Genomic DNA, 17,374 nt, shown 5'->3' with positions numbered 1-17,374 from the left:
CAGGTTGTAGGCTTCAGAGAGAATAGATTATAAAATGACAAGTCTAACACAGCGGTATTTGTGTATCTAAACATATCTAAACACAGAAAAAGTAAAGAAAGTAAAGTAAAAATATGGTATGAAGATTAAAAAATGGTACACTTGTACAGGGCACTTAACCATGAATGGAGCTTGCAGGACTGGGAAATGAGTCTAGGTGAGTCAATGAGTGAGCAGTGAGTGAACATAAAGGCCCAGGTCATTACTGTGCATGACGATGGACTTTATGATCACTGTACACTTAGGCTACACTAAATTTATTTAAAAGTTTTTTCTTTTTTAAATAATACATTAACTTTCCTTACTATAACTTTTTTACTTTATAAACTTTTAATTTTTTAAATGTTTTGACTCTTGTAATAACACTTAGCTTAAAACACAAACATCATACAGTCATACAAAAATTTCTTCCTTTATATCCTTATTCTATAAGCTTTCATCTATTTTTAAATTTTTTTTAATTTTAATTTTTTAGTTTGTAAGCTTTTTCCTTAAAATCTAAGACACAAACACACACATACTAGCCTATGGCTACACAGGGTCAGGATCATTAATATCACTGTCTTTCACTTCAATATCTCAACCTACCGGAAGTTTTTCAGGGGCAATAACACGCATGAAGCTGTCATTTCCTATAACAATGTCTTCTTTTGGAATATCTTTTGACAGACCTGCCTGAAGCTGCTTTACAATTAACATTTTTTTATAAGTAAAAGGAATATAATCTACAATAATTATACAAAGTACAGCATAGCAAATTATAAACCAGTGACATAGTCACTTGTTATCAAGTATTATACATGACACATGATTGCATGTGCTATACTTTTATATAACTGGCAGTGCAGTGGGTTTCTTTACACCACTATCACCACAAACATGCAAGTAATGAATTGTTCTAGGATGTTACGATGGCTACAACACCACTAGATGGTAAGAATTTATCAGCTCCATTATAATCTTGTGAGACCACCATTATATATGCAGCCTATTGACCAAAGCCTCATTATGCAGTGCAGAGTACCATATCCTAGCATGAATGCATAGTTAGAATACTATGTTGGGCTGGGCCCTGTGGCTCATGACTGTAATCCCAGCACTTTGGGAAGCCAAGGTGCGTGGATCATGAGTTCAGAAGATCGAGACCAGCCTGGCTAACAAGGTGAAACCCTGTCTCTACTAAAAATACAAAAAAATGACCCTGGCTTGGTGGCACGTGCCCGTAGTACCAGCTATTCAGGTGGCTAAGGCAGAAGAATTGCTTGAACCCAGGAGGCAGAGGTTGCAGTGAGCTGAGATTGCACCACTGCACCCCAGCCTCAGCAACAGAGTGAGGCTCCATCTAAAAAAAAAAAAAAAAAAAGAATACTATGTTTAAACTTTACTGAAATAATTTCCTCTACATGGTTATGTTACCAATTTGGTACTGAGCTAGCCACAGTTGTTTCTATTTGTTTTCAAGTTGAGACAAATAAACTCATGTTATATTTTAATCCAACAGAAGCCTGAAAAATGAAGCCTAAAACGAAGTATTCAAACAACAGAATTTCCACAGCCAAGCGGAAGAACACAGCAAGCAAAGCCCTATGTTTCAAACTGGGAAGTAAGGACTTAAGTATCTCTGAATGTTTTACACACTATTTTTATCTGTTATCAAATTTTTACTATGCCAATGTTTATAATGCTATCTTATCAAAATCTACTAAGAATACAGGAACTGAAATCAAAAGGAATGACACATAAGGGTATAATACAGCAGACTGGCTTTAAATAGACCATATATAACCAATTTGGTATGTTTAACACATCACAGGGCAGAAATAGCTAAGATAATCTGAACCTGTGACTAGTGATAAACTTGATACAGCCTTTTATATCAACCATTTCTTGTTTCACATACCTCCTGCCACCAAATCCCCAAAACCTTTCCCTGATAAACTAGCAAAATTTTAAGCAGATCCACTTTCATTCAACAAATATTCATTAAGACCTTTAGTGGTATCAGGCATGTGGTCTTGACTTGTGACTACTGATGAAGAGAGTAACAAGTGAAGATATTTGACTAATCATCTCAGCCCATCTGTGTTGCCATAAAAATATACCCGAGGCTGGGTAATTTAACCCTTTTCCCACTTAGAAAAAAAAAAAAAGGTAAAGCTTGCTGCCAGTGCTTATTTTAATTTTACATAAATATCTCTTTGAGGCCGAAGCAAATGTGATTTTCAGTGCAGAAATAGAATATAAAAACTGTTCTTGGAGTTATTTCTAAACAGAACTACCATCAGCATTGTCTATTTTGGAAAAAGCAGATTCATTAAATGAAATTTCAGCCAACAACTGTTAAAGAACTGTTCAAAAATGTTAACATCACAAGTAGGAATGCTACATTTTCTAGGATTTGACATTTTCAGCAATAAAAATTTACTATATTTTATGAATGAAAATAACCACTACTGCTAAAAGCAGAATGCTATAAATAGAAAGATGTCTTTTGTTTCCAAAGTTGATACACTAGAGAGATGTAAAAATAATAATAAAAGAGAGATCTTTCATGGCAAAGTTGTCTTAGAGTAAACATCGCCGTTGTAAGCACTGCCAGCAATTATTCTCTGGGCGAATGGGAAAAGGCAAAAGAGGGTTTATTTGGCTTACAGTTCTGCAGGCTGTACAAGAAGCATGGTGCTAGCATCTGCTTCTGGTGAGGGCTTCAGGCTGCTTCCGCTCACAATGGAAAGGGAAGGGAAACCAGTATGTGCAGAGGTCATATAGGGAGAGAACAGAAGCAGAAGAAAAAGGAGAGGAGGGACCAGTCTTTTTTCAACAACCAGTCATCTTGCAAACTAAGAGTGAGAATTCACTACTGTGAGAATGGCACCAAGCTGTTCATGAGGGATCCACCCCACGATCCAAATACCTCTCACTAGGCCCCACTTCCAACATTGGGGATCATATTTCAACAAGAGACTTGGTGGGACCAAACCAACCAAAGCCAAACCACAGAAATAAAGCAGAATCAACAAATAATGCTCAAGTCTATCTAGCTGCAAACTCAGAGTTTGTAATAAGATGGAAGGTAAATAAAGTCAGGTGGCAGCTATAGCTCTGAGATTAAAGGGCTGTTTAACTTTTTGATCCTTAAAATTGTCTGTCCTAGGAAGGAAGTATGCAAATTTATTTATTTATTTTTACTTTTTTTCTTTTGAGATAATCTCACTTTGTCTCCTAGGGTAAAGTGCAGTGGCGCAATCTCAGCTCACTGAAACCTCCACCTCCCAGGTTCAAGTGATTCTCTTGCCTCAGCCTCCCAAGTAGCTGGAATTACAGGCACACACCACCATGCCTGGCTAATTTTTTGTATTTTTGGTCAAGATGGGGTTTTACCATGTTGGCCAGGCTGGTCTTGAACTCCTGACCTCAATTGGTCCACCCGCCTCAGCCTCCCAAAGTTCTGGGATTACAGACATGAACCACTGCACCTGGCAGGAAGCATTCAATGTTAGAATCATGTTTTTCATATGGGAGCAGTGACAAAAAATAAAGTAAAAGGAGTCCTGGCAGATGGGAAAGAAAATGGAGGATAAGGAATGATGGTGGGAGGGACTGGCATATCCTTGTCCTTCATGCTCCTTTCCATTTCTCTGTACATCTTTAAGGCTAGAAGAGAAAGCAGTGTTAATATCATTTCTGTCTCATTCTGTCTTCCCTGAGGCTCTGGCTCACCCACACTGTTCTTTGGTGACCAGAGAAAGCACTAATTTGACTATGGTTTCTGAACAACCAGGAAATCACAGCTAAACTAATCCTTTTATTTGTAGCTGAGCCAAAATGCTCTCTGTAGAAACAGTGACTCAGTGACTTTACATCCCTAAATTGCCTCTCAATAAAGAATGCATTTTCTTCGTATCTCAGGAAATGCCAGCTCTTTATAGACGAATGAAAGTGGGCTAGAGTTTATGCCAGAGTTGGTGGCATTGATACAAAAGTTAAAATGTAACCCCTCCTTTAAGGGAACAATGGTCCTAACTACTTATCTATACCATTTAGAGCACAGTGACACAAATAATCTCCACATCACATTTTTTTATTATACTTTAAGTTCTGGGGTACATGTGCAGAATGTGCTGGTTTGTAACATAGGTATACATGTGCCATGGTGGTTTGCTGAATCCATCCCCCCCGTCATCTACATTTGATATTTCTCCTCATGCTATCCCTCCCCAATCCCTCTACCCCTGCTATCTCTCCCCTAGCTCCCCACCTCACAACAGGTCCCCAGTGTGCACATCACATTATTTTAATTGTCCCTTAGCAGATCTTTCTTTCCAATAATATTGGCTCAGTTTAATATTGTACTCCCCTCTTATTTGCAGGGAATATGTACCAAGACAGCCAACAGATGCCTGAAACTGTGGATAGTACTGAACCCTATATATACTATGTTTCTTCCTACAGATACATAACTATGATAACGTTTAATTTATAAGTTAGGCCCAGGAAGAGATTAACAGTAACAACTACTAAAAAAGTAGAGCAATTAGAACAATGTGCTGTAATGAAAGTAATGTGAATGTCTGTGCTGTCTCTCTCAAAATTTCTTACTGTATTTCACTGCGGGTAACTGAAATCATAGAAAGCAAACCCACAGCTGGGGGCAGAGGAGATAGAGCTACTGCACTAAAACTGTCATTATTTAAACAATCCTGGTGAAAAATTCGACAGATATCTCTGGGGTATATGACAGGTGTAAACCGCTTCTCAACTCAGAATGCAAGATATGTCATATCTTGTTTTTCTAAATAAGCTTCTGCTCTAAGATCCCAAGAAACAAGGCAAGAAAGCACATTTAATTCCTTCTCTTATCTTGAGCTACCAGGATCTAACACAAGACACAGTTCACAATGCCACAAAACACAGTAGCCAACCACTGCCAGTATCCCCCCAGTCAGTCCCACATGAGTGTGGTCACCCCCAGGGCATTTTGCTTCTAATGCCAACAGGGTGCAGGACTTCTTGACCTGAAGGAAAGCTTCTCTCACATCTTGTCCCTTCCCAGTTTTCAGGAAGCTACTTCCCAGGGTCAGAGTTTTCTCTTCTCTTACTTTCTCTCCCCTACATCCATCAACACTTTCTCTTCCCTAAAAATTCAGCCACCTTCACTCATGGATCTAGCCAGAGGTCACAACATGGGACCCTTGAGACAGATCCATCAAGCAGGAGTATTTTATTAGGACTTAATAGTGTTATTGATGTTCCTAATTGAGTCAATTTTCTTAAAATTAGTTTATTTTTAATGAAAATCTAAATGTATATAGTTTCTCTCAAAAAACCCAAAGATCTAGAAACACTGGGTCCATAGCTTGCATGGCAATAGTTGGCTAGAACTGAGTAGAGATCAACTCCTTTAGTGTGAGTCTACCCGTAGAAGATCTTCTGTTATACTAAAGGAGATCTGACTTTATCCTGTAGACAGTAGGGAATCACTGAAAATGTTGAACTGAGGAATGATAAAATATTTTTACTTTACAGAGATCACATTGGTGAAGTGTGATGATAAAGTGAGGAGGCAAGAGTAGAAACAGAAACTGATTAGAGGTCTACCACATTCATCCAGGGTACTAATGATGAAGGCATGACCTAAGACAACAGAAAAGAGACGACAGACTAGATTTCAGATATATTCAGAAGGTGAAATCAATAAGACTTAATGACAGATTCAATAAATTATAAGAATGGAAAGAAGGAAAAATGAATGATTCTCAGCTTTTTTATTTAAGAATTGGGTAGATAATGATAGATAGTTATATTATTTTTCAAGATTGGTAATTCAGGAGAAATATATCGAGGTAGAAAAAGATAAATTTTTTATTATAAGTACTGCCATGGTTTGAATATCCCCTCCAAAACTCACGTTGAAATTTGCCATTGTGATAGTATTAAGAGGTAGGACCTTTAAGAGGTGATTAGATTATAAGGGCTCTGCCCTCATGAATGGATTAATGCCATTGTCAGGGGAGTGGGTTAGTTATTGCAGGATTGGGTTTCTGATAAAATTGATGAAGTTCAGTCACCATCTTTTCTTTGTCTCATGTGACATCTCTCACCATGTGACGCCTCCCACCATGTGATGACATAACAAGAAGGCCCTCATCAGATGCAGCCCCTCAATCTTGGATTTCCCAACCTCTAGAACCAGAAACCAAATAAAACTCTTTTCTTTATAAATTACCCAGTCCATGATATTCTGTTTTGGCAACAGAAAATAGACTAAGACCAGTATATTTTAATTTTAGGTAGCTGTAGGTCACCCAGATAGAGATGTCCAGAACTCAGAGAGATATACACAGAAAGAGATAGTGATGCTTTAAGGTAGCTGGGTCAAAATGCCTTGTGGAGAAAGAACAACAGATAGAAAGCTCAGGAAAAAGACCAAAGATAGAGTTACGGTTTGGTGAGTCATCAGCCTCCAAAAAGGTGATCGAAGTCATTGGAGTAAGCATGATTGCCCAGGAAGAAAGGTGAGTGACAGAAGAAGAGAAAGACAAAACCCTGAGGAACACCAACATTTATGAGCAGACAGAAGAAGAATAACTAACAAAGAGACAAGGTGCACTAGTCAGAGAGAAACAAGAAGAACCTAGGGAAACTGGTGAAACCTAGGGAAACTGGCATAAGGAAAGAGGGGTTCAAAGAAAGAAGTAGTCCTGAGAGTCCAATGCCACAGACAGGTTAAGGGTAGTAAGCAGTAAGAAGAGACCTTGGTAAAATCCATGCTTGGGGAAGAAATGAAACATGGAGTGATTCACCTCTGTGATTTCTATCAGCCCTAGTCTGGTTCTCTGAGTAGCAAAATTATGGAAAGATTTCCAGGCCCCTTCCCATTTACTCAGCAGAAATCCCTGAGGGGTTCATGCTGCTGTTATGATGAAATTGGCTATGAGAATTTTCTTAAAATTCGTACTAAGCCATTGCCCTCAGGGAGCAGGCAGGATAGAGACATAGAAAGTGGTAGCAGCCCTTACATACATTTGAGCTGGCTCTTTGACCCCAGTGGAATGCTCTCTCCTGCAGAGTCCACATGCCCGTGCCACCTTTGCACTTTCCTCTCCAGAAGACAACCCTTACACTTTCAGCTGCCCAGAACACCAAAGCATATGTTCTTCAAACTTCTGATGGAAAGTGTTTTCAATACTTCAAATGTAGTAACCCCCATCCTTGAACAATACCCAGTGCTTGTCCTACTAAATGCTATCCCCACACCTCTATCTTTAACTATCTCCTTATCTCCTAAAGGCTTCTATATCCTCAGTACTTCCTCAGTATTGTGAGTCTCACTTTTAACTACCCAAGACTGATATCCTGTTCCCCACAGAGTCCACACTCAGTATTAGACATGCCTATCATGTTCCCATGTGATGCTGACTACAATATAAAGAATATAAGGAGTGAGCTTGCTTTCAGTTATCATCTTATGCCTCTTAGCTCTGAAAAGACAATGTGGTATAGTTGCTATGGTTTGAATGTTTCTACCAAAACACATGTTAAAATTTAATCACTATTGTAACAATGTTTAGAGGTCATATCTTTAAGATGTATTAGGTCATGAGAACTCTATCATCATGAACAGATTACTGCTGTTATCATGGGAATGGTTTGGTTATCAAGAGACTAGACTTGTTATAAAAGTGAGTTCACCCGATTTCCTCTCTGTCTCTCATACTCAATGCTGCCTTCCACCATCAGATTATCCTTACCAGATGCCAGCATAATATTCTTGGATTCGCCTGCCTCTAGAAGTGTAAGAAATAAATTTCTCTCTTTTTTTTCTTTTTTTAGAGACAGGGTTGCACTCTGTCACCTAGGCTGGAGTGCAGTGCCTGATTATAGCTCACTACAGCCTCGAACTCCCAGGCTCAAGCAATCCTTTAATCTCAGCCTCCCAAGTTGCTGAGACTATAGGAGCAGGTCACCATGCCCAGCTATTTAAAAATAAAAACTTTTTGTAGGGACAGAGTCTTAATTTTTTGTTGCCCATGCTGGTCTTGAACACCTGGCCTCAAGCAATCTTCTTGCCTCAGCCTCCCAAAGTGCTGGGATTACAGGTGTGAGCACAGCACCTGGCCAATACATTTCTTTACTTTATAAATTACCAAGTCTGTGATATTCTGTGATAGTAGCAGAAAACAAATTAACAATACTCAGTATTGTGTTAAATTACTTGCCAGGAGAACAAGTACAATGCTGGCTCTGGCACTAGTTTTCTTTGTGAAATATCTTTGTAAGTGTAAAAGTGCTACAGTATAAATGCAAGATACCACAGTTGATATTTCAGAACTGTGAATCATTGGTAGAGAGTTCCAGAGTGTACGTAAATATAATTAAGTGGTCTTCCCTTGTTAAATCAGTTGCAGATAATTAAAGTACCTACTCATCTGAATTGGAAGCAAGATGTGGATAATTCAAAATAATAGCTAATTAAAGTTTTCCATTTATCTTTAAAAAGCATTATTTTAGGAAGGCAAATCATCTGGAGAATTTTTTTTAATTCATAAAATGGATCCCAAAGTCACGAATAATTAATTTTCTGAATTACTGTGACTAATTGAAATTTGACTTCATTGTATAAATTGCTTGATAATTCATTTACTACATAATGTTAAAAATTGAGATCCTATGGCTCGTGGTACAATTTTCTTTTCTAACTGATTCTGAAAGGCTTTTTATGATTTTCCAGGTAGCAAATTTAATTTTCTTTTTGAGACTTAGATTTTCCTTTAGCAAAATGAAACAATTACTGAATAATAACTTTTTTACTTTGACTAATTTGAATTTGCATTTGTTAGTCCCTCAAATTGTAGTGTAAGCATTTTCTTAGATGGTGGTAAGTGGATGGTAATGGAAAGAATAGGCTTGATTTTAAACACACTTCAGTCACAACTTCTCACCAGCCCTGTAATCTTGGGTAAGTGTCATGACTCCTGAGAGCCTCAGATTATCATCTGTAAAATTGGGACAATAATGCCTATCTTGTAATATTATGATGAAGAATTTCTGGGTAAAATTATTAGCACAGTGTTTGGCCCACTATAGACACTTAGTAAATGGTAGTTATTTTATTACTAAGAACCTTTGTAGACTTCAGCCATCCCTCCAAAATTATTTAAAGTGTATTCTAGATAAGGAGAAGAGATTGCACATTTCGTATGAGTAAAAGATGCCCCTCAATTAGGTAAAGATTGATATATGTTGGATATAGGTTCACACTCCCTCATATGGAATTCTGAAAACCAAAATTTTTTTCTAAAGACCTAAAGTTTTTCAGAACTTATTTGGCAGCAAAATATGACCTAAACTCGTTTCTCAGTTAACTCCTGATGTGAACTAACATGAGGTCTTTATTTCACTTTGTGTAAATTTTCCTATGTTTCAATATAAAATGAATTAATCTTTATTGTGGGATTAAAAAAATTAATCTCCCTTCTGGGATGCTACGTATATATAGTTATATGTTCTACATTACAATTCTAAAATCTAAAAATCTCGGAATTTTGAAAGACAGCTGGCCCCAAGGGTTTCTGATAAGATACTGTGGACCTGTACTTGCTTTCTTGGTCTGCTACACTCAGAGTTTGTAAAAGGATAAAGATGAATGTAATGAAACAGTCTCACAAGTTTTTCAATTGTTTAGAATCCCAACAGAAGGCCAAAGAAGTTTGCCATGTGTACTTTATGAAGCTCCGCTCTGGCCTTACAATTAAAAAGGAGGCCTGTTACTTTAGGAGAGAAACCACCAAAAGACCTTCACTGAAAACAGGTAAGAGGAATTGTATATTCTCTGGCAATAATGAGAGGTGTATATTTGCCTTCACTTCCCACATTTAAATATGCAATTATTTTTCTTCACTTCAAGGTTCTTTCTGGAAAATAGGATGATGAACTGCTTTTTAGCTATTTTTAAAAGGGCATATAAAGAATTTTCAATAGCATGACAGAAATGGTTATGTTATAATGTTAAGTGAAAACAGAAGATACAAAATTATGTGTAAATATGTTCACAATATTTTTAGTTTTTTTTTTTTTTAATTTAAAAGAAGTATGTTTAAGTGTTAATGGTGTTTGCCTTTTGGGTGTTGAGACTCTGGGTGGCTAGTTTTCTTTCTCCTGATCTCTGACAAGTGTGCCCTACTGAGGTATAAGGGTACCAGGAGGTATTGATCCCTTTGGACCATGGGGTGGCCAAAGCCCTGCAGTCAATCACTACTCTCAGCAAGCAGCCTTAACTGGAAATCTTCAAAGGGATGTTTGTGCAAAGTGGGGATTCACAGTCCACCCCTAATCCCATCTGGTCTGCAGGTGGAAAGCACAAAGAACATCTGGTACTCACTGCCTGTCAACAGCAATCTACCAGGAAGTGCTTTGCCTTTGATATATCAGCAGTCCAGAAATATACTAAAGCACTTCATGCTGCAAGTATCCCAGGTATGACTGGTTACAGAGGTGATGTGGGAGTGAGGAGGGAGATATGACACAGGACCCTGGAAAGTGCTACTCCAGGTAGCAGTCCCATATCTATGTCTTTAGCATGTACCAGAAACTTTTGCCCATTTGCAACTGATGTGTCCATCTAACAAGGCAAGGCAGCTGATCTAATAATGCACATGCATTCTCTAGTTAGCACTCCATCATTATTGTGAAATGGTTGCTATGGATTGGAATCTCATAGTCATTAGTTTTGGTGAAAATATATTATCCTTTGGGAACAAAATGCATTCCCCCCCCCCAAATTTCAACAGTTTGACCATGAAAGAAAATAACTATTATATTTTTAAATAAAATTCCAACACTTTATACATTTTAAGTAGTAGTTCAGATGGTTTTAAATTTTATCACGTCCTTGTACAAGGTCCCAAGTTGATGGTGACTATCAAGAAGTGAAGAGATCATCATTTTAAAAAAACTTGGCCAGGTGTGGTGGCTCATGCCTGTAATCCCAGCACTTTGGGAGGCCGAGGTGGGTGGATAACCTGAGGTCAGGAGTTTGACACCAGCCTGGCCAACATGGCAAAACCTTGTCTCTACTAAAAATACAAAAATTAGCTAGTCATGGTGGTGTGCACCTGTAATCCCAGCTACTTGTGAGTCTGAGGCACGAGAATCACTTGAACCCTGGCAAACATTGCCGTGAGTCGAGATTATGCCAGGGCACCCTAGCCTGGCCAACAAGTGTGAGACTCCATCTCAGAAACAAACAAACAAAAAAAAACTTTACTTGGAACTTGCAGTTGCCATTTCAAGCATTATTCCTGCTATAAATGTCTTAAATTCCCAGAAGCAACACTGAAGTTTCTCATTAAGTATTTCTAAATCATTTACTTTAGAAGTTCATGTACAAATTCAGTATGTAACATTCTCCTTAATATTTTGTATCATATTTTTTTCCAGGTCCCATGTAGGTAGTCTCTAAATCTGCTCCAGTTTACTTCAGCAGGCTACAAAAATATTATCATTTTCTACGTATATTTTGACACTTCTTAAAAGTTGGGAGCACTGCACTAAGTGACCCTGTTTTTTAGCCAGAGGAGAGAACAGGCCTCATACTGCATTCTCCAAGACTGTCAGAAACTTCTGAGTAACTCCATACTTTATAGATGAACATTTATATATCCATGTCTATCAAAATACAGTCCCTTCTTTACCAAGGTCCTCAGACCATGGGGTGTCATAAAGTGAAAGTTTCCTCAGGCAATGTCTGTTACTTTCCATCATCTTTTTCCCACCAAACCCTCCCATAAGCACAGTTATATGGCCTCCCAGGGCCTTCATGCAGGAAACTAGTACCTTTAATCCCTTTCAAGAGTCACATCTCAGATTTTGAGCTATGTAAAGCTTCTGCAAAAGGCTTTCATCTACCCAACAGTGACATACAAAATGCAACTCAAATTGCAAAGATGTTTTTTGAGCATTTTTTAAAAAGGTTGCCAAAAGAATTGTGTCTGACAAGTTTTTGAATTCTTAACAACAGGTATTTCACCTATTACAGAAGCCCTTACTTCTCTAAGTACATACAATGATCAATCCATTATTTTTGCTTTGGAGGATGAAAGTTATGAGATATATGTTGCAGACTTGAAAAAAGATGAAGAAAAAGGTAGAATATTTTCTTTTTCTATAATGATGTAATAATGACTAATAAAAGTAAAACATTTTAATAAAACTAAATCTACCAAACTTTAAACAATAGATTAAGTTAGACATGGCAAATAGGTCACACTGTGTGCTAACTCTAATGCATTGGCAGTGGATGCCTGAATCCACTTCTATGTTAAGAAGGATTCAGAAGCTTCGTCAGGTTCATCAGAGAAGAACGCTGACATTGAAATGTGGTATCTGTTGTGAAAGACAGAAAGAGGGACCACAGTATTTGCTATCTCTAAATTATCCACTATATCTTTCTGTTTTTCATAATATCGCCAACCTTTATGCCAATACTATGAAAAATATTTTAAATATTTTAATAACAACTATATTGGAGAATTCATCAGAGCATATTCATGCATTTTTGAGACCTTTCTCAAAACCACATAAGTTTTGCTTTTATTTATATATAATAAAAGGGGAGGATTTTTCTGATGTAATATATGTGTTAGAACCAAAAACTTAATAAAATTGTACCTCACCAGAGGGATTTTATGCCTTCTCTTTCAGAAAAAGTGTTACTGAGTTACTACGAGTCTCAACGCTCCTCAAATGTATCAGGTAATTTGGAGGGCTGGGTAGCTATAGTGCTTGAAATATTAAGTATGGGGTAAAGATAAATCCAAAATGCCCCATGGGAAAAGAAGATAGTCACAGAAGGTTATCTCCAACCCAAGCTTATGGTAAAACTTAGATTCTCAGAGGATGTATTCCCATCCATTTTACAGCTTAATCGTTAGGGTAAAGTTTTAGCTACACTTAATAAGATCCAAAACAAGAGTGGCTTATGCTAGAGAAAACTTTCTATCTGTCTTAACCAGGGCTGAAATGGGAGTTCTGCTCAACAAGTTGTCCAGGAACCATCTCCTTCTATCTTGTGGTTCTGCCAACATCTACGTGGTTCAAGAGTACTTAGGAACGTGACAATGCCCAGTTAACAGGACAGAGAAAAACAGTTGCATGCATTCTATTTCCCTTTAAGGGTACAACCTAGATGTTGCACCTAACACTTCCTCTCATCTCACATTGGTCAGAACTCAGTTGTAATACTATACTTACATAAGAAAGCAAGCTGGGGAATGTCCTATTACTATCCCAAAAGAAGAGTAAATATTGGGGGACACTATGAGTGGCTTTACATGCAGAAAGGAAAGCTGATGCCCAGAGAAGTACCCATTAGGGTCACAATTCTCCAATTAAAAAGCATATAAGAAAACTAATTTCTCTCTGGTTTATAAGTACCCTCTACTTATGAGTGACTCTTGAATTTGGGTTCAAATATTTCTAAGAGACCTGTTAGTGAATGGGTATTAAATTCATTTAAATAAAGATGAGCTACAGTTCTTAACTTTATCATTTATAATTTCTTAATTGTAAGGTGATGGTGTTGATGGTAAGATGTTAATGGTAGCCCTGAGTCCTATAAAAGACTTCTGGTTGCATGCCAACAACAAGGAGCACTCTGTGGAGGTAAATATACATATATGATTATGGAACTGTCATGAATGACTCCACCCATTGGTTTAGATTTGGGTGTTGGGGTATTTTGCAGAAGAAGTTTTTTTAATCCCATTGTACATAAAGCACAATCACCTACTACAAATGACTTGCTTCTAGGGTAAGGAAGGGAGGAAAGTGGCATGTATGGCTTTACTACTGAAAATCTGCTCTCCACCAGCAGTATAGCATCACCTGGGAGGTTGTTAGAAACACCAGATTCCAGGCCCCCCAGAAATAAATTGGATTCAGCATTTTAAGAAATCTCCGGGAAATTCATATGTGCCTTAAAGTTTGAGAAGCACTGTTATATAGAATGATCTCAAATCCTTTCTGTTTGGCTTTAGGAACTACTATGTTCCTCTAGAAAACATTTCTTTGTGTAATATCATTTTCTTAAACAAATACAAAAAAAATTTTCCATTCTGAGCCTGCTTAAGAGAAGTCATAAGCATTTCTGTGTGCCAAGATTTATAAATAACCTAACATCTACATTCTGAACATAGGATTCATTGCATACTCTTCTTTAGTTAGTAAATGGCATTATTATATTGGTCATGATGTATAATTATAACTATCTTGACAAACAAGCCAAAGGTAGAGGCAGGGAAGAAAACAGAAGAGCATGATATAGAAGATAAATTATATAAATACACAAAATTATAAAGCTAACTAACACAGCCATGTAAAGCCTTATTAACATAAACGGTGGATGGTAACCAGCATCTTCCTAACCAAAACATTCCTAAGCGTATATAATCTAGTGTTTGGCATGTAAAACTACTCAATAATAGGGCTACTTAGACTGAGCTCTATTATATAGCAAGCATTGTGCTAAATGTTTCTCAAGTATTATTTTATTTAATACAGTAACTCTACAATGGAGGAGTTGTATTGCTCAGATGTTGCTGTGTAACAAATCATTCCAAAGCTTAGTGCCTCAAAATAATAATCATTTATATTTACTCATACGTCTATAGGTATTTTGGGGATTGACTGATCTAAAAAACTGGCTAGACTTAAAAAATGAGGCTTGAGAGATAAAGCAACATGCCCAAGGTTTCAGAGATAGTATACGTCAAAAGAAGGGTACAAATCCAGAACTACTGCATCCAGATCCAGTCACCCCAATCCATACTGCCTCTCTATCAACTGTCAGTGAATCAGATCAAATCCACCCCCACCCCTCTACTCACTTCTCCCCTCTTCTCTCCACTACTGACTAAGCAAACTTGCTAGAAATATCAAGTCATAAATAAGTATTCCCCTTTAGTTTCCAATACAGATAGGTAAAGTTGACTCTGAACTTCCCATTCACATATGGATTGCTTTCTCTCGTTTCCTCAGCTCCATAAGTGTGAAAAACCACTGCCAGACCAAGCCTTCTTTATCCTTCATAATATGCCCTACAACTGTGTTTCATTTGAATGCAAGACTGATCCTGGAGTGTTTATAGGTATAAAGGATAATCATCTTGCTCTGATTAAAGTAGACTGTCCTGAGAATTTGTGTAGTGAAAATATCTTGTTTAAGCTCTCTAAAACTTAGTTGATGGAAACTTGTGGGTCTTGGGTTGGGTACCCAAATGCTACCACTGGAGAAGGGATGAAAGATAAAGAAAGAGACAGGTGACACCTAAGGGAAATGAAGAGTGCTTAGCATGCTGTGGAATGCTTTCCTTATTATGTATAAAAATATTTTTTCTAATCCTTTTTTAAATTTCCCTCTGTAAAACTGCATATTCAATACAAGTATCAGTATATTAAATAGGATATTGGTGAAGAAACTGTCAACATTCTAAAGAGATACCGTCTGAACTTTACTTTTTTTTACTTTCAGTCCAGAAAGAACTTCACATTTAGAACTAAGACCACTGAGGAGAGCAAGAGCCATAGTTCAAGTCTCTCTGTAGGCAGGGATCCATTTTAAAGAGCTACTTAGAGAAATAATTTCCCCCAGTTTCAAACAATAGGCTCAAACACTAGAGCTGCTAGTAAAAGGAAGACCAGATGCTTTATAGAATTATCAGTTTTTCAACTGGAATAAAGTACCAAGCTTTTTGTAGATGTCTTAGGCAACACTCAGATCAGCTCTCCTTTACTGTCAGGGGATATGGAACTTCAAAGGCCCACATGCCAAGGCAGGTAACATAAATGTGTGAAAAAGTAAAGATAATTGAAAAATTAAGAAAAATGAATCCAATATTTGTAAAGTGAATAACTTCATCTCTAATTAATTTTTTAAATTCTGATTTTTATATATTGAGTTTAAGCAAAACATTCTTACATTAGGAAGTGAAGTAAATTTTAGTTCAGACACAAAATTTCATTTATTGGGAATACCTAACACACCAAAACTTTAAAAAAAAAAATTACTGAGCCACTACATGTTTTAGAGCATCCAGGTGCCATATAATCCAACTACCATGGTAAGGCCAGAAATCCTCTAACCTACCAGAGCCTAGATGAGACACCAAATTAACATTAAAATTTCAGTAACTGACTGTCCCTCATGTCCATGGCCTACCATCCCTTCTGACCCTGGCTCCCAGGGATCTATGTCTTTTGATATACTCACTGCCACATTGGGCAAAGTTGCTTCTAATCCTTGTTTCCCATGTGCACAAGTCTTTCTGTTGTCCAGCTTCCTGATAACCCTGCTTATTGTGGAATATTCATTTGATGTCTGTCTCTTTTCATTTCTTTTAACCACCACATCCTTGATATATCTTTTGCACCCCCTGAACTTCATTTCTGTATCACCTGACCTCTGGATGCCAAAACCTTTATTCTTCTTTGTCTGTTGCAGAATGTTAGATAAGCCTATGAATGGCGATATTTTTTGTTAAACATCTTTGTGTTTTACTGTCACCAGAGCAATAAAATTTATACTCAACTATATAATATTTTTAACTACTAAAGGAATAGCTTTTATTTTAAAGTCTTACCAATTTCTATTATAATTTTTCTTAGACTTAATACTTATGATGACCAACATAGTAATAAAATATTTATGAAGTATGACCTTTTCTGAAAGTATGTACTTTTACATTACTAACTTATTGAGACCTATTAGATGTAAGAGCTGGTAGAATTTAAAAGAGACTGAGAATTACTGTACACGGGCATTACAATTGTAAAACAATATATCTTTGCTTCGTTGTTTTGTCAATAATTGTTACCAAAGAGATAAAAATAAAAGCAGAGTATGTATCCCTTCTGAAAAACATTATTGATATGTGCTTCTGTATGACAAACCTAAAATGATTATTAAATAGCCAAATATATCTACTACATTGTTTATATTCTTGAATAAAGTATATTTTCCAAAAGTATGTGAGACTATAATGATTTTATCATACGATGGCTCGATATTCTGAAATTCTTAAGTGAAAGTAAGCATACTCTAATCTACCAATGTTGGTATCCGGAGTAGGTCATTACCTGGTAATTTTGGTGATTCATAACTAAGTAGTAGCTTGAAGAGAAGAGATTGTGTCTTTTTCACCTTTGTACGGTCAGTGCCCATCCTAGTGGGTAACACAAAGGTGTTTAGTGACTTTTACTCAGGATCAAACAGCCAACATGTACCTGCTTCAGAACCTTGATCTGATAATTCTGACTCCTTATTAAAATAACTTTCAACT

At 37.0% G+C, this 17,374-nt stretch overlaps 1 protein-coding gene across 1 annotated transcript in view; it reads left to right on the top strand.

Annotated features, from left to right (window-relative positions):
- Window positions 1–17,062, top strand: part of IL33 (interleukin 33) — a 41,158-nt gene extending 24,096 nt beyond the window's left edge. Inside the window, exons 2-8 of the mRNA XM_012454526.2 lie at window positions 1,541–1,642; window positions 9,725–9,850; window positions 10,390–10,515; window positions 12,059–12,184; window positions 12,742–12,792; window positions 13,610–13,701; window positions 15,076–17,062. Of these exons, the coding sequence (XP_012309949.2) occupies window positions 1,552–1,642; window positions 9,725–9,850; window positions 10,390–10,515; window positions 12,059–12,184; window positions 12,742–12,792; window positions 13,610–13,701; window positions 15,076–15,276 (813 nt within the window). The 5' untranslated portion in view covers window positions 1,541–1,551 and the 3' untranslated portion in view covers window positions 15,277–17,062. The remainder of the gene's footprint in view (window positions 1–1,540; window positions 1,643–9,724; window positions 9,851–10,389; window positions 10,516–12,058; window positions 12,185–12,741; window positions 12,793–13,609; window positions 13,702–15,075) is intronic.
- The last annotated feature ends 312 nt before the right edge of the window (window positions 17,063–17,374 follow it).

Source organism: Aotus nancymaae, unplaced genomic scaffold, assembly GCF_030222135.1.
Source record: "Aotus nancymaae isolate 86718 unplaced genomic scaffold, 86718_ANA_hifiasm-v0.15.2.pri h1tg000041l, whole genome shotgun sequence".
NCBI classification, from domain to species: Eukaryota; Metazoa; Chordata; class Mammalia; order Primates; family Aotidae; genus Aotus; species Aotus nancymaae.
Note: the sequence above shows the minus strand (reverse complement) of the source record. Positions and strands in the feature narration are given on the sequence as shown.